This window comes from Chiroxiphia lanceolata, chromosome 11, assembly GCF_009829145.1.
Source record: "Chiroxiphia lanceolata isolate bChiLan1 chromosome 11, bChiLan1.pri, whole genome shotgun sequence".
Classification (NCBI taxonomy): domain Eukaryota; kingdom Metazoa; phylum Chordata; class Aves; order Passeriformes; family Pipridae; genus Chiroxiphia; species Chiroxiphia lanceolata.
Genome location: NC_045647.1, coordinates 22021939 through 22041463, shown reverse-complemented (window position 1 = coordinate 22041463; position 19525 = coordinate 22021939). Strand labels below are relative to the sequence as shown.

General features: G+C 40.5%; 1 protein-coding gene across 1 annotated transcript; it reads left to right on the top strand.

The window, feature by feature from the left end:
- The first annotated feature begins 309 nt into the window (after positions 1-309).
- Positions 310-18474, top strand: HRH1 (histamine receptor H1). The gene is made up of 3 exons (XM_032699498.1): positions 310-420; positions 14195-14398; positions 15610-18474. The coding sequence occupies exon 3, from the start codon at positions 15721-15723 to the stop codon at positions 17155-17157; it is 1437 nt and encodes a 478-aa protein (XP_032555389.1). The 5' UTR covers positions 310-420; positions 14195-14398; positions 15610-15720; the 3' UTR covers positions 17158-18474.
- The last annotated feature ends 1051 nt before the right edge of the window (positions 18475-19525 follow it).

The following is a 19525-nucleotide window of genomic DNA, read 5'->3' as shown; positions in this document are numbered from 1 at the left end:
CCCCAGGCAAATTAACACGACACCCTCAGGGCGGCTTCCCCTCTGCAGACGGAAGGAATCTCTGATTCCCAGAGGTTTGCAATACAAGGGTTCACGGCCGAGCTGAGCCGGGAAAAGCCGCAGGGAGCAGAGTGGTAGCGCTGTGTCAGCCCGGGTAGGCCGAACCGAGCTCGGTCCGCCAGCGCTGCATCGGGGAAGGGGGAAACTCACTCTGCAGCTCCCGGAGTCCCGGCCAGCTCCGCACCGGAGGGGCGGGAGAGGGCAGGGCAGGGCATCACATCCCGCCCCGGCCCGGCCCAGCCGGGGGCGCGGACATCGCACGGGGAGGGTGAAGGGAACGAAAGCCACCGGCCTGGCCCGGGCTACCCGAGCTGCCGGAGGTGCTGGGAGCCGGTCCCCGCTGTCCTCTTCGCCTTGCCGGTAAGTGGACGGCGGACGGGCAAAGAGAAGAAAGAGCTGGGGTGAAGGGGAGCGGCGACATCCTCGGCTGGGGAGCGGGAGGGGAGATTGGAGGCTTGGGGAGCGCTGGGGGCTCCTCGGCCCCGCTCGTCCCAGCCGAGACAGGCAACGATAGCGCTGAGCGCGGGGAGGAGCGCTGGGGGGAAAGAAAGCAAGCAAGAGCAAAACAGCTCACCGGTACACTTCGGGTTTGACGCTTCCCAAGCATTGACCGAAAACACTTTGCAGAAGTAGGCTGCTCCTTATCGGGTTCCTGCCAGCTGGCAGCACAGCCCAGAAGAGCAGACGGGTCTGCAGGCTTAGCGGTGAGCAAAGGATGCCACGTAGGGGCAAACAAACCTGAGGAAAAAAGACAAAAGGTGCTTCGATACACTCTAAGAAGCTCAGCCACCTTTCTTCCCCAGAGGACACTTGTCCAAGCTCCAATCCTGGCAGCACCAAAGGGTGCCCCAGTCAGGCTCCCAACAGCCCCAGCTGCTCAAGGGCTCCCGGTCCTGCCTACTGCTCCAGGAGCAGAGAGGAGCCCCAGGCCAGCAAGGGGCAGAGCACGACGGTGATGTTCACGTGGAAGGGGAAAGGAAGGGAATAGAAACAGATCTATAAGGTCCAGGTTCTCCACTGTACTTAGTGGCCACACTGACCACTTGAATAAAGATGGTTAGGGTGAGTTTCTGTCTACCTGCAAAATATATTTACGCTCTTATTTTAAGCATTTTCCTCTTGACAAATGATAAGTTTCCGTGAAAGATTACATGGCTGAGAGAAAGCCAGGGAGGGGTTGGTTCTATGTTTTAAGGATGAACAGTGCCTTGGTTGAAGAAAGAGAAAGGTATGCCTGAATATCCTCATCCCTTTCTGAAGGAATTGTGCTCTCGCATGTGGGGAAAAAATCATAGATGCAGTAATTTCCATACAGATCTTGTTCATCCAGCACACCTGAGGGGGGCCAATGGGAATGGGGGCTATAGTAGGGACATAATCTGCTCTAAACCCATACCACAGGCAATTCTTGAAGTAGCCTCCCCAGGCTTTCCTTTACAGACACTGGGTAGGAATGATGGAGAGGAATCGGGCTTCTTGGACAAGCTGCTTCTAAACTGTTCACTTGCAAGGCGCCAAGCTCTTGAGCTGTAAGAGACCTTGTGCTCCATCAGTGCATCTCAGTCAACTGTTTAATTCAACAAGAAACAGCAAAGCTGCCTGGAGAAAAGCTGGAGGTTATTTAAATCAGATATGTATTTTATAAAGGAAAAAAATTTGTATATTCAATGACTTATTGCTAAAATATGAAGGAATTCATGATACTGCTACAGTAAGTTTACCAGAAGTTTAAAGAGATTGATAACTCAATATACATTTCAAATTAGAGACCCAAAAAATTATTTGTACATTAACATATCTAAGTGAGCTGAAACCAAACCTCTCAGTAGCAGGGTTTACTTTTATTAACAGCACAAGGCCCGCTAGGATTTCTTAATTTGTGCATTTTTGTGATGAAGTCTTTCATACAGCTTCAAAGCACCAGAAGTTCACTTGAGCTGAATTCAAGTTCATTTTGGTAAATCCCCAAAGAAATTTCAGGGTGATCAGCCTCGACATTGAAAGAACTAACAACTCTTGTTTACATACATTATTTTTTACTTTTGTGAGTGGTGACTTACCAAGTCACTTGGAAAGAAGCAGATCTTTATATCTGAACGACAGGTGGAGTTACATTTTTAAAAGTTGACTGCATTTCTGATGCAGAAGCATTAAAGCCAGCTAGTTTTACAGCTCATCAAGGGTTGCAGTATGTAGTAGTAGCACGAGGTGGAATTGAAAAAATTCTAAAGAATTTTTGCTATCCCTGTGTGAAAGATGTCCTGTTTTAGTGAGCTAGAATAATTGATTCCAATAACAGAATAGATCCTCAGTGAAAAGGCACAAAAAGGCTACTCAGCTTTAAAGGAACCATATTACTGGGAAATTCCCCTTGTTTATAAGAGATTTTACGGCTCGTGGTTTTGTTTACTACATCAAAACACAAAGGACAACAACACCAAAAGTGTCTTTTTACATACAAGTAATGGAGTAAAGAAGAGAAGACTTCTCCAGCACAGCATATTTAAATAACATTTAAATATTGTTTTGCTGAGAGATCCCATTGACGACAAAGTAGATGATACAGATAATGTTTAATCTAGCAGGGAAAATTAATACCATATCTGGAGCTTTAGGATTGCAGTCATGGTGGGGATTTCTGCCTTGTCTCTGTGCAAAAATAATTCATATATGGGAGATACTACCACAGGAATAAGACTTTAGTATGAATTAAACTAGAAATTTGAGCCACTGGAAGAAGAATTTCATAGAAGTCTGAGCTTCTATGAGGGGATGACATATATTAACAATATGATGAACGACATATATTAACACATATTACATATATTAGTATATATTAACAATAACAATATTATTGTTATTACATTTTGAAGGCCAAAATATTCTTTGGAATGTGTCCATCATCTGTAAGTTTTTTTGGTTTTAATGCTCATGAAATATAGGCCCATTTTTACAGAGAGTTTTAAAAAAATGCCAGCCAGAGTTAAAAAAGTATATATCTACCTCTTGATAATTTCAGGTTAAGGCACAAACTTATAAAAAAAAAATAAATAAATACGCATCATAATACAATGGTACCTAGAAAATTGTTTAATTAAATAGTTGGTTATACTGCTAAATACATGTACGTATCACCAACAGTGTCAACTTAGAAAGGTTCAGTATTACTGTATAAAAATGAAGCTCAACCCTTAGAAGACGGGAGCACGACAAAGCTGGGGGGTTGGGATCAGGTAGGACACCAGGATAAAACAGAAACACCCAGACATCCAATAAATTTCCTAGTCTCACTTCATACATCCAGCACTTGAAAGATACTGAAGCTACACTTTCAAACTATCCTGGTTCAGGAGACACTGTTGGAAATTAAAACATGATATCAAGATCTCTGCCTACTAATATTGATTCTACTACTCCACACTGTATATAAAAACACCCTCTGCTCCTGGTATTCCACATCATGGATTAAAGCTGTCCATGATACACATTCATCAACAGAAGTCTTAAATAAATAAATAAATAAACACATCAGCTCTCAAGTTGTTAAAACTAAACAATTTATCTGAGGATTCTCCAGAAGGCTTTCATTTTAAACTCATATATAAAGAGAAAAGGCAATAATATATCTGCATACAGCCAGATATTGGCTGCTACTAGGTCAGATGAGATTTTTAGGCTACTTGTTGGATGCTTTTTGGATGTTCATTATTCACTGATTCAAAGGACATGGTACTCTGATACATGAACAAGAAGAAATTCAAGTTGATTATAATATTCAATGTAACTTGATAGCTTTCTTTTTTTATATGCTCCTTCTGGAACTCACTGTTCCATTTGTGGGCTTCCCTACCCTCCTCTGTTCAGCTGTAGGTTTTTTTTTCTTTATTTTTCCATTTCCTAAGTTGTTTTCTGAGGGTTCCTAAACAAACAGCATGGAAGTTACTGCATTCACTGGTTCTGCTGAGAAGCTATGTGTCTGCAGCTCTATTCCTGTAAATTAAGGCTTTCTGGATTATGAATTGCATCCAGACTTTTTTTTTTTACCTTTTTTTTTTTTTAGGTGTTTCCCTAGCCAAAATTCTGTCAGGGGATGTTTAATAAGTTGTTCTGATACTATTCCTGTAGCTCTCAGGCAGGTTTTTAAGTTCTCCTCCAGCTAGAAGATAGGCTTGAGGGAATATCAGGAAAGATCTGGTAAAGGTCAGGGGACCTGAAGTAGAGGACTGAAAAAGGAGACCATGAGAGCCTTGGCACCCAGCAGGATGTATTGAAACGCACAGGAAAATACCCTTGCTCATACTCTTCCTTTGCTTTCCATGTAAAAAGTAGTTTTCAACCACTGATTTATGTGTCCAGGAGTTACACAACACTGTTGAATATGAAGCAGCATTGGAACAATGAAAATTCAAATGAGCAGAACATGATTTGGAGCACAAACCTCGGTGCAGAGATATCAAAGACACTGATGCTCCGTTCTTCATTATGCATTGAAAAATAATGCTCTCAAACAATCAAATCTCAGCCTAAAAAAAATATTGAGAACCCAGAACAATGTTATGGATTAGTAGCTACAGTGTGAGCCTGCATAACTCTGTAGTTCACTTAGGCTAAAGAGAAGAAAGATAAGAAAGAGATGACATGCAAAGAAATTAGTACCATAAAAACACCACGGAAAAACAATTCTGAAGGGACTTAAACAGCATGTGAAATCTGGGAGTACTAATGATAAACTGCTTGTGGATAAGAGCATACCCATAGTAACAGTGAATGTCACAAATGGTAACCAGCCCTTAAAGAAGAAAATATTGTTAGAAGTACCTTTTCCCTTCACTACTACTCACTAGCCTTTGACTAGTTAGGTAGGTTTTAGGAGAGTGTTTCAGCTCCAAACCACTCAATAACAAGTTGAACTTTGCGGGACTGAATTTGGTTTGGGTGTTTAGCTTCCTGTCTTGGTGTGGTTCGAAACTCCCAAGAATCTAATTTTTAAGTTCAAGCCCCCTCTCCCACAGTTTGCTCCTGTGAGCAGGGTTTAGTGATGGTATAGACTTGATATCTTTTTCACCCCATGTGGAGAGTTTTCAGACAAAACACAACCATTCGTTATTGGGAGAAGGGGAAAATATTTACAAAGGTTTATTTACACCCACATATATATTTACATTAAAATAAATTTCTTCTCTTCTTCAATAAAAGTCCAAGAAGAAAAGAGAAAAGTCTTTCTATCACTTCTCAGGCCACAGTTCCTTCATTTCAGTTTTTTGTGGCACTGGTTAGTGTCCTTCATTTTCCTGAGGCAGCAGATTTACGTATGGCAGTCAGGATTTTTGTTCTTACTTTGTGGAAATTTCAACCCCGAGCCCGAGCCTTTGGGGGATTTCCTCAGCATCATATAGGAACCATACAGTAAAAGTTGTACTTCTTGTCATCCTGGGAGATCAAATAATCAACTTGATTTAAAAAAAAAATAAAATTCAGAACACGGAAATACAGGAACACATAGCAAATATCAAAACCAGAATGAAGTTTTCCCTTGCTTCAGGGAAAAGAACTTTGATTGTGTTCTGGTTACTACTAATAAGAGCAAGAACTTCCAGAGGAGTATTTCTTCGATCACTCTTTGCTAAAGAACTGGCCCTTACAATGAGTCTAAGTTTGGAAATTGAATTCTTGTGTTTGGCAGTGCCCAAGAACAGAAACAGAAGACTGGATGGGAGGATGCAAAGTTAGATTGAGCTGAAGTTAAACACCTGGGCTGGATTAGCTTTATTTCAGTTTGTCCATATAGACAAGCCATAAGCAGGTAGAAAATTAGGCTCTTCATGTCAAATGACTTCAAATCATCATCCTTGTGTAGCCACAACTGAAATAATAAACTCCTCAAACTTTGCATTGCTTGAGTGTGAAGCTGCATTTGTACCAAAGCTCCATTTGTACCATAAGCTTCCATATTTTACAGAAATAATTTGCTTTTGACAGGTTGTTATAGTTTGTCTAGTTCCCCTACTGAGATGTGCATTCATAACTGTGTATAACACAATATCTCAATTAATCTGCGAAGTGACTGAGTACCCAGCCATGCCGTGGAAGTACCTATCAAACTCTGGGACTGAATCCCCTCCATGAACATACTGTGAAAATAGCACAACATGCTATTTTAAAGTGGAAGGAGTATAAGATCAGCAAAAGCACACTGGTACAGTATTGCAAACAGAACTGCCTATACAGTTGCTTTGAGTTTTGGGTTTTATTAATTTTTTTGTTTTAGTCGCAATGTTTCATATTATTGTTATTACAGTATTTTTAAATGACCCCTGAGAAATGTCTGCAAGGCTGCACTCCTGCTCTAGCCTAAGTTGTTTCCTCAGGGGATTTAAGGATAATGGCACCCATCCTTGTGGAGAAACACAGGGAGGTATGTTCTCCCAACCCTTCATCCATTTCTCCTTTGGGTCGCTACAATTGCTTCTGGGAAGTTTAAATTCTCTTTAGATGTCAGAAATGTCTTACTCTTTGGGCTTTGTGTGCAAGTTTGTGCCATTATGGCATACCTAATATATGAGGCCAGGGCCAGGAATCGTCAAGAATGCGTCCAGAAGCCCACCCCAGCGGTGGGAAACCTCGAGTGGCAAGGGGTTATGGGAGGATATGGGTAAATTCTTGGAGAACTTTTCTGCTCGAACAACATGGAAGTTCACCCTTGAACAGCTCCTAAAGCCCATGAAAATAATGAAATCCATGAGGGAGAGAGGTTGTGGTAGACCCATGGAGAGGCAGCTCACAGTTGCACACGGAGTTTTGGCCACTGCCCACCGGCAGCTGCTCGGTGTGGTGCAGCACTTCTGTGCAGCAAGGGAAAGGAAAAAGACAAGAGTAAAATGCCTGATCCCATGGGGACTCAGGATATGGCCAAACCAAAAGAACAGACCAAGCCAATGGAGGTTGCCTCTATCCAAAAAAGGAAATATGAGACCAATTGACCAGTTGATGATGGTAGGGAGGCAGGACCCTCACAAGCAGCAGGCCCAGAGCCAGAGATCATCACAGAGGCTTTGTCATGTAACAACCTCCGGAGCTTGTTATTTGTCACTCAAATGAGCCCATTCTGACCTGGATGATCCGAGTTTGGGACTCTACAGGTAAGGCCATAAACCTTGATGCAGTGAAGCAAGGTTCTTGAGGTCTATTGCCCAGGGTGCGAGTATCGAGGAGGTGTTTGTGAAAGAATCAAAGTCCCTTTCTCTCTGGACATGACTTCTGACCTGTGTGAGGGAGAGGTTCATTTACAGAGAACCCTTGCAGGAGCACCATTATTCAAAGGGTTGGAAGACCATAGAGGAGGGGATCCTACACCTAAGGGAACTGGCACTGTTGGAGGTACTTTTTGGAAGGGACCCTGACAGAGTTAGGTGCACACCACAGATATGGTGGAGCCTCACACACATGGAGTCGTCTGCACATGCCAGTTACCTGACACCATTGCAGGTTGGGGAAAACTGAGAGCCAGGGAGCTCTATAATAAATAAACTTTGGATGTATGACAGCATGATCAATGGTCCGCTTCAGGCCCGCATCCCCAGCACAGAGACATTGATTGAGGGCCTCAAGACACTACACAGGCAAAGGATGGACAGAAAAAACTGAGAGAGAAGATTGAGGTAGACCATGTCTTGGCTGCAGGAGCTGAGGAAAAAAAAACTCCAAAGCAATTTAATTGGAGATAAGATAAAGATTTAATTAAGTAACAAGACGTCCCTCTGTACAGATGTTACAATTTATAATATTGGTTGTCCAATCCCAGGTTTCATCCACCCACTGGCTTTTGCCCTGGTCCACCCCCGGCCTGCCCGTTGGGAATTGAGGCTGGGGCCTTTTCGAGACCACTTCTTCATCATCTTCTTCACAGCACAAAGGGTACACGGTCACCCAGTTCTTGACTGTACTCTTGCGGTTCAGGCCAGGGTACAAGTGTTCTCTAAACAAAATAGGCCTACTCTTAAAGAGAGACTAAACATTTTCTACTGGAATTCAGGGGATATTGATATGGGAGCATGGAATGGGGTGATGGGGTAGGGGAATGTGTAAGCTACTGTGCTAAAGGGTGAGTGAATAAGGGTTGCTGCTTCTAAAATCTACTTCTACTACATACTTCTACTACTTATAAAGCTGGATTTTGGGGTTCTTAAACCATGACAAAAGCTTATAAAAATTAGGAAAGTAAGAAAAAAACAGATGGACCTAAAGGCATCATGTGTCACCGGTGCGAACCAGACACCCCCCAGCTAGAGAGAGAGGACAGACCTCACAAACCAAGGTGTGGAAGTCTTAGAGGACCACGGAGAAGACATGAGGCAGTGGAACAGGAAACCCACCCGTGCTCCAGCAGCCCGGGTACAGGAGGAGCTGAAGGAGAGAGAGAAAGGGAAGTCAATGAGAGTGAGTGCAGTACCGGTATCCTATGGGCAGGGATCTGACCCACTAGAAAGTACCTCCCATATGTATTCACAGGGAAAAACCTGTGATTGACAGAACCAAGAACAGTTTTAGGGGATTTTGTTCTGTTACCTACATTTTTTAGTAAAGAACTGTCATTTTCTTTTCCACACCTTTTCGACTGGAGCCTCTTAATTTCAAAGTTTTAATTACTCAGAGGGAGGAGCTTGGTTTTTTCTCATATCCCGCCCTCCTTAGCAGACATTCCTGTCTCGTTAAACTGAGGCAGTGGTAAAATGAGCATGTTTGTTCTCACTGCACAAAATTCAAAGCTGTTTTTCCTTCCCTGCTCCCCATTCCCCTGAGATCCAACAGCATCACATATCCTTAGTAGTTACTCAAGGATATCAGACTGCAAAGCAGAGAGATGATTAAAGATGGGATACAGTACAATATTCTTAATCCAATGCAGTGAACAGTACACCAGTAAGAAGGAGGTGGGGGGAAGGTCAGCACACCAGAAGAGATGGTTATTTCTGACAGAGACCAGTATTTTCACAAGCAGACACAGTACAGTATCTTGATCAAGAGTTGAGCTCAGTGGTGCCTCAGATTCAAGTACTCAATTTCCTCACAAAGTTCACAGGCCTTGGGATCCATGCGTGCAAATAAGGATAGCATGGCTGTATTCATTTGTGATCTTCATGCTAAAACTTTCAGAAGGCTCTGGAGGTATACAGTTTTTGCTGGCAGAGAGCTAAAACTAACCAGTTTCTTTCCTACTGAACCAGGCCCCTCACCCAAATAAAAGCCTAAAGATCAGCAATCAGCAAAATCTGTGTTGAGAGTAGCACGTAGTCTGCCAATCTGATCACTGCGTGAGGCTGGAGAAGCAACTGCTGTGATTCTACAAAAGCTAAAACCTGAAAATATCAAATATAATCAAGTTAAGCAACATCTACAAGCCTGAAGCTGAGCTTCCACTTATATTTTCTAAATTTTCAGCCAGCACAAATTTTTTCTTGCTCTTTGAATTATGCTTCACTTTAAATATCTCCATGTAACATTTCCTCAATTAAATAAAAGCAGAAGTATTTGTCTGCAATCCTGACAGCCTGTACCCTAATATCCAGATACACCAATTAAAAAAAAATGAGTGATAGCACAGTAGAATCACTGGACTGAAAAGAAAATAGCCCTACATAAGCCAGTTACAAATTCAGTGTATCATATTTTCATAATAATAAATACTTTTTTCTCCTTGAAAGACTTCATAAAGTAACTCAGAAATGTCAACTGTCCTTCACAATAGGCTCTGCATTCCATCTTTTTGTTGTTCACAAGGTCTGCTTGTTATGCTTAGAATATCAACATCCAAGTTAGAGAAATAAGGGTAAATTTAAAATCACAGAACAGACCACAACCAAGTTAAATAGCTCCTATGTGGAAGGACAGACACACTGACTTTGTTCTAGCCCTTTTGTAACACTGAATTAAGCAGTCCCCTGTTCACTCTCTAGGTATGAGAGGACCATTCACAGGGTACTGCACACTCAGAACAGTTGGATAAATGAATTCAAGGAGCCTTCAGCTAAAGTATTTTAAAATCATTTGTAATGTGTATTGCTAGAGATAATTGAATAAATGTCTTAGGAGTGTGGATGTAACCACACTGTTCCTTCTATTCTGCTTTGTTCTTGCTCTGAACCTATACAGCCTATTGAAAATATTTTTTAGACAAGTGACAGAATAAGGAGGGATAAAATTACAGCATTAGACCATCGAATCTCCTTGGAAGTGAAAGTGAGGAGAAGGCTTCAGAACCAGCCTGCTTGCCCTTCCCCTGCCCAGGAAGAATACATTTCCCAGTCACCACTGGCACACTGAAGGCCTGCATCATTTTGCGGAGCATCCAGCTCCTAAATCAGCATGTAGATCTTAAATCCAACAACTCAGACAGCAATTTTCTCTGCAGTCTAGCCTATAAAGTAGATTTCAGCACATCTGCTACATTAGTTCTGGCCTCATTTGTTCCCCAAGACAGCATTTACTTCAAGAACGACTGAAAATCCTCTGCCACCAAATGCACACAATGCAAGTTAATGCAAAACTAGACAGTCAGATGCCCAAATCTGTTGTTAAGGAGTTTCTCCACACAAAGGAAGAGTCATAATAAAAACAAGGAATGAAAGTATTTGTAAGTCAGACTGGCTTGTTTGTTCACATAGTAAGAGATTTATTTATAACTCTCACTGCACTTTAAAATAGGTATCTGAGGGGACGAGGACAATCCAGCAGGACTGACAAACTTTGACTGGTCAGACACTAAAGCTTCAGATTATGTATCTTTTCATTTCAGACTACCTAGGAGAGACAACTCAAGGACAGACGAAATTCAGTCTTTCCTTTGATAGTGGAAGACACTTTTCTGAGGAAAAAAAACCCAAACAACCAACCAAACCCCAAAACAACAAACTTGTGTCCTCCCTTCCTCCCTGGACTGAGACAGTGGGAACAGCAGGCAAGTTATCAAGGTTTTTCATCTACTTTTTATCAAAAATATTCCTTGAATATTGGCAGGCATTGAATAGGGAATGTTTCCTTACAGAGAAATAAATGAGTCTATTGAGAGGGAAATTAATCAAACCTGTAGCACGTTAAAACTTTCAACACCTAAAGAATAATTAAAACAAATCACTAGAAACAAATATGTTTCTTGAGTATAACATAATGAAGACAGGTCATCTGAAATCAAATTTTAGCTTCTAACTTGAACTTAGTCCGATGAACAAAAATTCAGCTCTAGCCCAGCCCTTTCCTGTTGGAGCTGTAGTTTCTTAAAAACTCATCCATAAGAGATATGCTGGCATCTGTTTCTAGAAACTTCCTCCCACTTAGTCAGGGCTTAATAGATTGCACCTGCACTAATGAGTCAGTAAGATATCCACTCAGCATCTCCCAGTAGATTCTTGTTCCTTATAATTGTGATACAATAACAAACAAATCATGATTACTGGTTTTCCTTGTAGAAAAAGCTCTTTACAGACTGTAAAAATTAGAGAGGCATTTCATGATGAGGTCAGGGTTCAGAAATTCCAAAAAACAATCCAAGACCTTAGACTGACTGTTTTCTTTAAAATCTGTTTAGTATTAGTGAACTTTGTCTTGGTGTAACTCTTCAAACATTAAACCCCATTTATTCAGTATCATTACTGTTCCTCTACTGGGAACTGAGTTACAGATAAGGAATTAAACCAGTAGCTCCTGAACAGGGGTACATATACCACAAGGAGCTTACAGACACTGCCAAATGGCGTGTGCCTCAAGGAAGAGCAAGGAACTGCTATTGCAAATCACAGGGCTGCCACCATGACTAACTGCTGATGATATTTGGTACCATCACTACTAATGGTGATGGGAGGAAGTTTAAGAAGGAAATTTGTAGACTACAATCTTCCTTAGAGCACAGAAGATGTGAGTGGTGAATTTCACAGTATGGAGAAAGGCTTATTGCTTTCTAATTAGCTTCCATTGGACAAAATGGTGTGGCAAAATGTACTAATTCCAACAAAGAGTGACAAATGTAGCAGTTCAATATAAGCTTAGTGGGTAAGAGAGGGCAAAGGTTCTGAATACAGTGTGGTATTGGAGGGCACTGAGTAGCAACATAACATTTCTGCAAATGAAAGGAACTTCACTGCATGCTATTTTGTGTGCAGTCACCTTCACTTCTGAGGGGAACCTGACTCGTTTCTCTTGCACTGTTCTGCTGGTCTGTGTAGAAAAGGGAGATGTGGGCCCTCTGTAACTAACTCCTTGTTGAAAGGGTACGGACACTGATGGGTGCAGGACGTACAGTCTCCTGCGTTGGAAGCCTTCTTTGGCCCCCAGAAGATTCAAGAAGGACACTAGATTATTTTTCGTGTACACACATGAGTGTGGGACTATGGTATGTCTGATATGATGCCAAATGCCTACCAGAATTTAAGGAGAATTTCGCACGATCTGAAAAATCTAAGGCAGAAACAGCAGCAGCACATGGTGTCGTGTGCTAGGAAATGCAAAGAGACAGTTGCAAGGACTAGATCATACAAAGGCAACATTGCATTTCTGCTCTACTTTAAGCATTTTGTGCCCAATTCAATCCCTTGATACAACTTTTTAATAGATTCAGAGGTACAGTTTGGCTTCAGATTAAACTAAAGGATTCAGAAGCATGTGCTGGTATATAACTTTCGTGACAAAGGTATGGAGACCCTCCTCCAGTTATGTCTTTAGTGGCTTCTTTCTTATCAACACACTCCAAAACCTAAATCACTCAGAGCCTTAAAGTACTGTCTTTGGTGGGAGAATACTCCCAAAATCAGGGTTGTAAAAGATCATCTGTGAAATCCACAAATTGTTCAACAGGGAAAATACAGTGTTACTGTAAAGTTTTCATATCCTAATCCAGCTTCAGATCTACTCACTCTAGACTAGGGCAAATGGTTCTTGCAAGCTCATTTCAGTAATTAATACTGTAGGTGTTTTTTACTGGGTATAGTCCCACTCATAGCCATATTAAACCTATCATATAAGTGGACTTATTCCAATGGAAGATGTCAGAAGATCAAAGTCAGACTAGGTTGCTTGCACTGCATTGAAGTTTAAAAAAACCCTAATTTCAAAGTCTAGATTGCTTGTCTAGAGTGTCTGAAGGAGTATAGACCAAAAAAAGTCTAAACAGAAAAAATCAGTAAGTAGTCAGGACATTGGCTGGTTTTAGATGTATGATGTTTGCCAGATCACTTCAAGCTGTTCCTCAATTTCACTTTAAAATTTAATAGTACATGGCAAGCTCTCTAAAAAGCTGAGAAGATACATGAGGGACTATGAATTGCTCAAATGATACTGTGATGAAAATTACATTATAAGACAGAATTATTATAAACATGAAGTACCACTTAGCATGTGTATTTTTTAAAGAGCAAGTGCATTACCCTGAATTTTTCTTGTTCTTAGCATTTTCAAATTATTTTCATCTCCTGACATAATTTTTGGATTCTTATAGCTTGCATAAACTCTTCCAAAACAGAAAAGTAATCAAGCTTTGTAATGTAATAAAAGACATTTTAATAAAAGGGGAGTGTGAGTTGAAAACTTGACCTTCATGCCTTCTTTGGAGCACAACTCCAGATCAAGTTCTGCAAGTTGCTTTCTAAATCCTACCCTATCTCACCACAGCAGTGCTAAGCAGAAAGTTTGGGAAGCAGTCAACAAAATTTACTGAATTCTGCTCTATGTTTTGTTCACAAAAGCACAGAATTGTTAGGGTTGGAAGGGATCTCTGAAGGTTGTCCAGTCTAACCCCATACGCATATATATTCCATATACAGTTCATAAATAACAAAGGAGAGCTGTCTAACCAGATAACTTTCTTTGCTGTTATTTTTAATGTTGAAGACTCAGTTAAAGTTGCCTTCTCTCCCTTTATTTTACCATATATTTAAATGAAAATATGTGAAGATCAGTCATTTCTTTATGGGGTCCCTGAAGCAATGAACATAATTCCTTGACCTGAGCACATACTGTACACTCACACCCAGTGAGGAGGTCCCAGTGTTTAGCTGTGGAAAGGACAGAGTGGGATATAATAATTTTCCATCACCAGACATACTGGTTTCAAATCCAAGGAGTAATTTCTGTTCTCATTCTCACACAGGAGATGCTTGAGGCCTCTGATCTGCTGACATCTGTGCCAGGCTGCCACTGAGGACCTGTACCTGATAGAACCTGAGGGCTGTATGGAATATACAGAATACAAAATTCCGGAGCACAGCTGTCAAGCTCACACCCCATGGTGTCCCTATTTCCTCTGCCTATGGATGCTCCTGCTTCCAAGGACACATCTCAACACCAGGCATTTGTAAGTAAAGCCTAAGGAAGAAGGGATTTGACCTCTTACAAGAAAGCACACAAACATTTTAGTTTCAAACCTGATTTCTGGAATAAGAAGATAAAGTTAGCACGAAACACTGAATTATTGAATTTCAATATTAAACATTGATCACTGAATAATCTATTGCATTGTATTGTTTAGACCTTGTTTAGAACTCTGAGGATGAGAAATCCCATATATATCTCAGTGCTAGCTGTGTAAAAACTTTGGGCTAATATCTTTACAATCTGTTTCTTTCCTCATTCGTTTAAGAGATTTACCAGAACATAAACTCAGACAAGCTCTATAAAATGGCACAAAAAGTGTATCACCCTCACAGACATTTTTCTTCTATGTCCTGAAGACAGAATTTGGTCAATTGACCATATGCATCAAGACTTAAAATATTATTAATCATTTTTTGGACTTTAGATCAATGCATGAAGTCAGCAGTTGGGAAGTAGATTCTTAAAAATCCAAAAAAATTCTATTATTTTGCACTTGATTTAAAATAAGAATAGCATCTTTAAATGTTTGAAATCTGTGTAAGCCTAAACTGTGTAGGAATAGATTACTCATTACCTATAATTTGAATGATTGCTTCTGGCTGCTAACTGCTGTATTCTCAAACTATTAGGTGTAGGTTGTAAATCACAGGTTTGTTTAAATTTTTTAGTACAAAACATGTTAATATGCCTTTTACTACCACTTTAAATTGGTTTGCCAGTATGTAGTTTATGTTTTGGTTTGTGATCAGCTATTTACTGAGATATAATGAATTAAACCAGTGAGGACTGAAATTTCTTCTCCAGATTCTGGGGTCAGAAATATATAAAGCCCTATGAAACACCTCTGCAAACCATTTTGGATTGGTTAGTGGAGCTTGCTCCAGTACTTTTCATAGAACACATCTTTTATTACCTTGTGGGCCCCTTCCAACTCAGAATATTCTGTGAAATCTGTGAAACCTATATGTAAAATGTTGTAAAAATTCATTACTTAGGAAAGCCCTAAAACGGACAGTGATAAGGTGAAGCACAGATAAGCTTTATTATTTTATTTTATTTTAGGACTATAAAAATTCATTACTTAGGAAAGCCCTAAAACGGACAGTGATAAGGTGAAGCACAGATAAGCTTTATTATTTTATTTTATTTTAGGACTACACTGATTAAGCATGTTTCTTTTCCTTTCCCTAGTTCTGGAAATAAAAATCACAAAGTAATCCAACACATTTTCATCCAGAAGTGTAAACCAAGAGTGACTTTCCAAGGCCTGGACATTGGCCCTGATTTTCATTCTGTGGGCCTATGAAAAAGATGGCAAAAAACACAACAGATAACTCAACTAACCCTCACTCAGCTCTTCTAGGCCTGTTCCTGGGAAGCATTTCACTGATCACTATTGTCATGAATATATTAGTACTATGTGCTGTGAAAACTGAGAAGAAGCTGCAGACAGTTGGCAATTTATACATTGTCAGCCTATCTATCGCAGATCTTATAGTTGGTGCAGCTGTCATGCCCCTGAATATTGTCTATCTTCTAAGTCCAGTGTGGCCTCTGGGCTTACCAGCCTGTTTATTCTGGCTGTCCATGGATTATGTGGCCAGCACTGCCTCCATTTTCAACCTCTTCATATTGTGCATAGACCGCTACCGGTCAGTTCAGCAACCACTGAAATATCTCAAGTACCGAACAAAAATGAGAGCATCGCTCATGATTTTGGGGATCTGGTTGCTCTCTTTCATGTGGGTCATTCCAATCCTAGGATGGCACGTTTTTGCTAACAATGGGGAAAGGAAAGTAAAGAAAAACAAGTGTGAGACGGAATTCTCTGAGGTCACCTGGTTCAAAGTGCTGACGGCCATTGTCAACTTCTACCTACCCTCGATCTTGATGTTGTGGTTCTATTATAAAATATTCAGAGCTGTTCGAAAACACTGCCAACACCGAGAGCTCATCAATGGATCAGATGGGTCTTCCTCAGACAAAAACTTCATACAGCGTAGCAAGATGAAGGACGAGGAAAATGTTTGCCTCCAAAAGCAGATCTTAGATGAGAACACCCCGCCCAAAGACAAGCAAAGCTCCCCACAGCCTGAAAATGCGGAGGCAGAACTTCATTTCAGTAATCCTGACAAGTCTTCAAAGGCATTTGATGGCAAGAGTAATGGGAAAGTCTTTAAATGGAGGTGTTTTCCTCTCAGCACTGCCCAGTCTGAGCGAGGCCTGGATAAAGCAGGAAAGAACTACATGTGTGCAATGAAAGAGAGTGCAAACGAGAAGGAGCCCTGCTCACAAGACAGTGACTCAAGTGTTGCATCAGACGACCAGACTTACCCTGAGGTGGTACCATGTGGAGAGAACTCCAACCCTAACTTGGAAAGAGCCTGCGGTGCTCAGGAAAAGACTGAGAACAGGGATTTCAGAGGACTGACTTACCTGAGGAAAACCTGGCAAAGTCTCCATACCCATTCCAAAGGGAACATTCAGGGACTGCATGGGAACAGGGAGAGGAAAGCAGCAAAGCAGTTAGGGGTCATAATGGCAGCCTTCATGCTGTGCTGGATTCCCTATTTTGTGTCATTTATGGTAATAGCATTTCATGACCATGAACAGTTTTCAAAATTACACATGGTCACTGTATGGCTCGGCTATGTGAACTCCACCTTAAATCCCTTCCTGTATCCTCTTTGTAACCAGAATTTCAAGAAGACATTCAAACAGATCCTTCACATTCACTGATATTGCTCTGAATTTTTGAGCTCAAAAGCAGCTCAAGAGGTCAAACAAACATAATCTTCCAGTCTCAAAGAAAAACACCAAAAAAGTTGTAATTTATAAGCAAATGTTAGTAAAAGTGGGAAATATGCATTTAACAGTTTTACTCATTTTGGAAGAGAGCTATTTCAGATCAGGAATCTGAAAAATTCATGGTCAACCTCCAAACTGTTGGACTGTTGTAAATCATTTACAATTTGAGATGGCCTCTTTCATGATGCAGAACAAAACTGGAGGTATAAATAGAGATCTTCAGTGATTATAAATTATTCAGCTACAGAAAAGGAAGAAATAGAATAATACTTCTGTGATTGGCCAAATATATTTTTCTCTTTCAACTTACTCCATTAAACACAGGAACATATTGCTTGCAAAGTGGGATTTGCAAGTGGAGGTACTCTGCATAGTCAAAGAAAGAACTTTCAACTGTTTAAGAAAGTCTACCGTATTTATTTAAAGCTTCCCCAAAAATCATAAACTTTTTAAGAAATGTCAAGTCATATTGTACCCTACTGTATCTCTTTGATATCATGTTTGCTCCATTTATACCTGTACACTGACTTTGTTGAAAAAATTAGCATTTTTATGTCCTAGAAATTTTGCTAGGACTTTTCATGCTGTCACTATCTGTTCAAGAACAGTGTGCTGCTGTTTCCAGGCTTGCAGTTGATTATACATGAAGTATGTTTACCTTTTCTTTCCTTTATATTTAATTGCATTTTATAAATCTTGTAAATGCTGTAACATATTTCAGGAGAAACTCACAATAATAGAATACTCTGTGTTTGAAGAGATCTCAAAAAAAAAAAAACTAAGTACAAGCTACAGCTGAAATCTGGGCTGGCTTTTACATTACATGATGTTGCTCAGGGCCTTTGTCCACAACTTCAAATCACAGAATAATAGAATCAGCCGGGTTGGAAAAGACTTCTGAGATCATCAAGAACAACCCTTGAATGACAAACATCTGTAAAACCAGCTTCATGTGGAAAAGCTGGGAGGCAGCCTTGACAGATGAGGTTCATTCCACCAACTCTGAGCACTCACTTTCTCAGCCACTGATTTAACTAAGTATTGACTAATTCTCAGAACCAGACATGCCCTGTTACACAGCAGAAATCAATTCCCTCTTCCTAAGTGCAGTCAAGTATAGATTAGTTCCCAAAGGAAGAACACACAGTCCCTCAGCATAGAATGGTTTGGGTTGAAAAGGACCTTAAAGACCATCTCGTTTCAACCCCCTGCCATGGGCAGGGACACCTTCCACTAGCCCAGGTTGCTCCAAGCCCCGTCCAACCTGGCCTTGGACACTTCCAGGGATGGGGCAACCACAGCTCCTCTGGGCAACCTGTGCCAGGACCTCACCACCCTCATATATAAGAATTTCTTCCTTATATCTGATTTAAATCTGCCCTCTATCAATTCAAAGCACAGTACATAGTGTCATATATCATATGAGCCAACTTATCAGGGAGCTTGCAAATTCACAGAATAATGACACCAAAATAAAAGAAGAGTGTAAAGACTGGGGAGCAAGGAGGAGAATTGAGGCAGGCTAGATCTCAGGCCCTGGATTAGCCAAGTATATCAAGATACAATAGCACCTTGTTTGTGGCACATCAGTAAAGCTTTCATTCCTATTCTGCTGCTAGGAACAAGAGATGCTTCTCTATATGAGAGAGGCATTTCAAGCAAACACTGCAGAGTATGTTAGCTTTAAGAGAAATCCCAGAACCAGATAACTTCAACAGCTAAAGTCACATGGTGAGTTTATGTAAGTATTTTCCCATACATTTTAGGAATGATGATTAAAGAGGCATCCTGAAGTTTCCAAGTAAAAAGATTGTCGTCTGATTCATTTTGTTGTGATGATGTATTTACCATATCCTGAATGTTTTCTTGCTTCTGAAATTGCTGTTAGCTTAACAACAAACTTCTGATTGCACTTGGACTCCTTCAACTGACTATTGTCCAGAGTTTGGTGGGATGAGCAGAAGGGACATTCTGTGTAATACCTTTATTACATCAGGAGCAAAAAATGGTAGTTTAATGGTAGGAGGAGAAATTCTGAAATCTATGTTCTTAATTAAAGATCTTGAGCTACTTAAGTTGCTCTGTGCCTATTAAGTAAAGTGAATATGAGAAGACTTACAGTAACAGTGAAACACTCAGGGTAACATGGGAATGATGCTCATAAATGCTGGACATAATACTCTAAATTCAAAATATTATTATCCTCTGTCAACACTTCAGTGTTAATAGTTGCATTTAAAGTATTCAATATTAAATGAAGCTCTAATATACCTACATTTTAATAAATTGGAAAAAATGT

Excerpts from the sequence above, each read along its gene's own strand:
- HRH1 (XM_032699498.1), top strand. The coding sequence starts at position 15,721 with ATGAAAAAGATGGCAAAAAACACAACAGATAACTCAACTAACCCTCAC.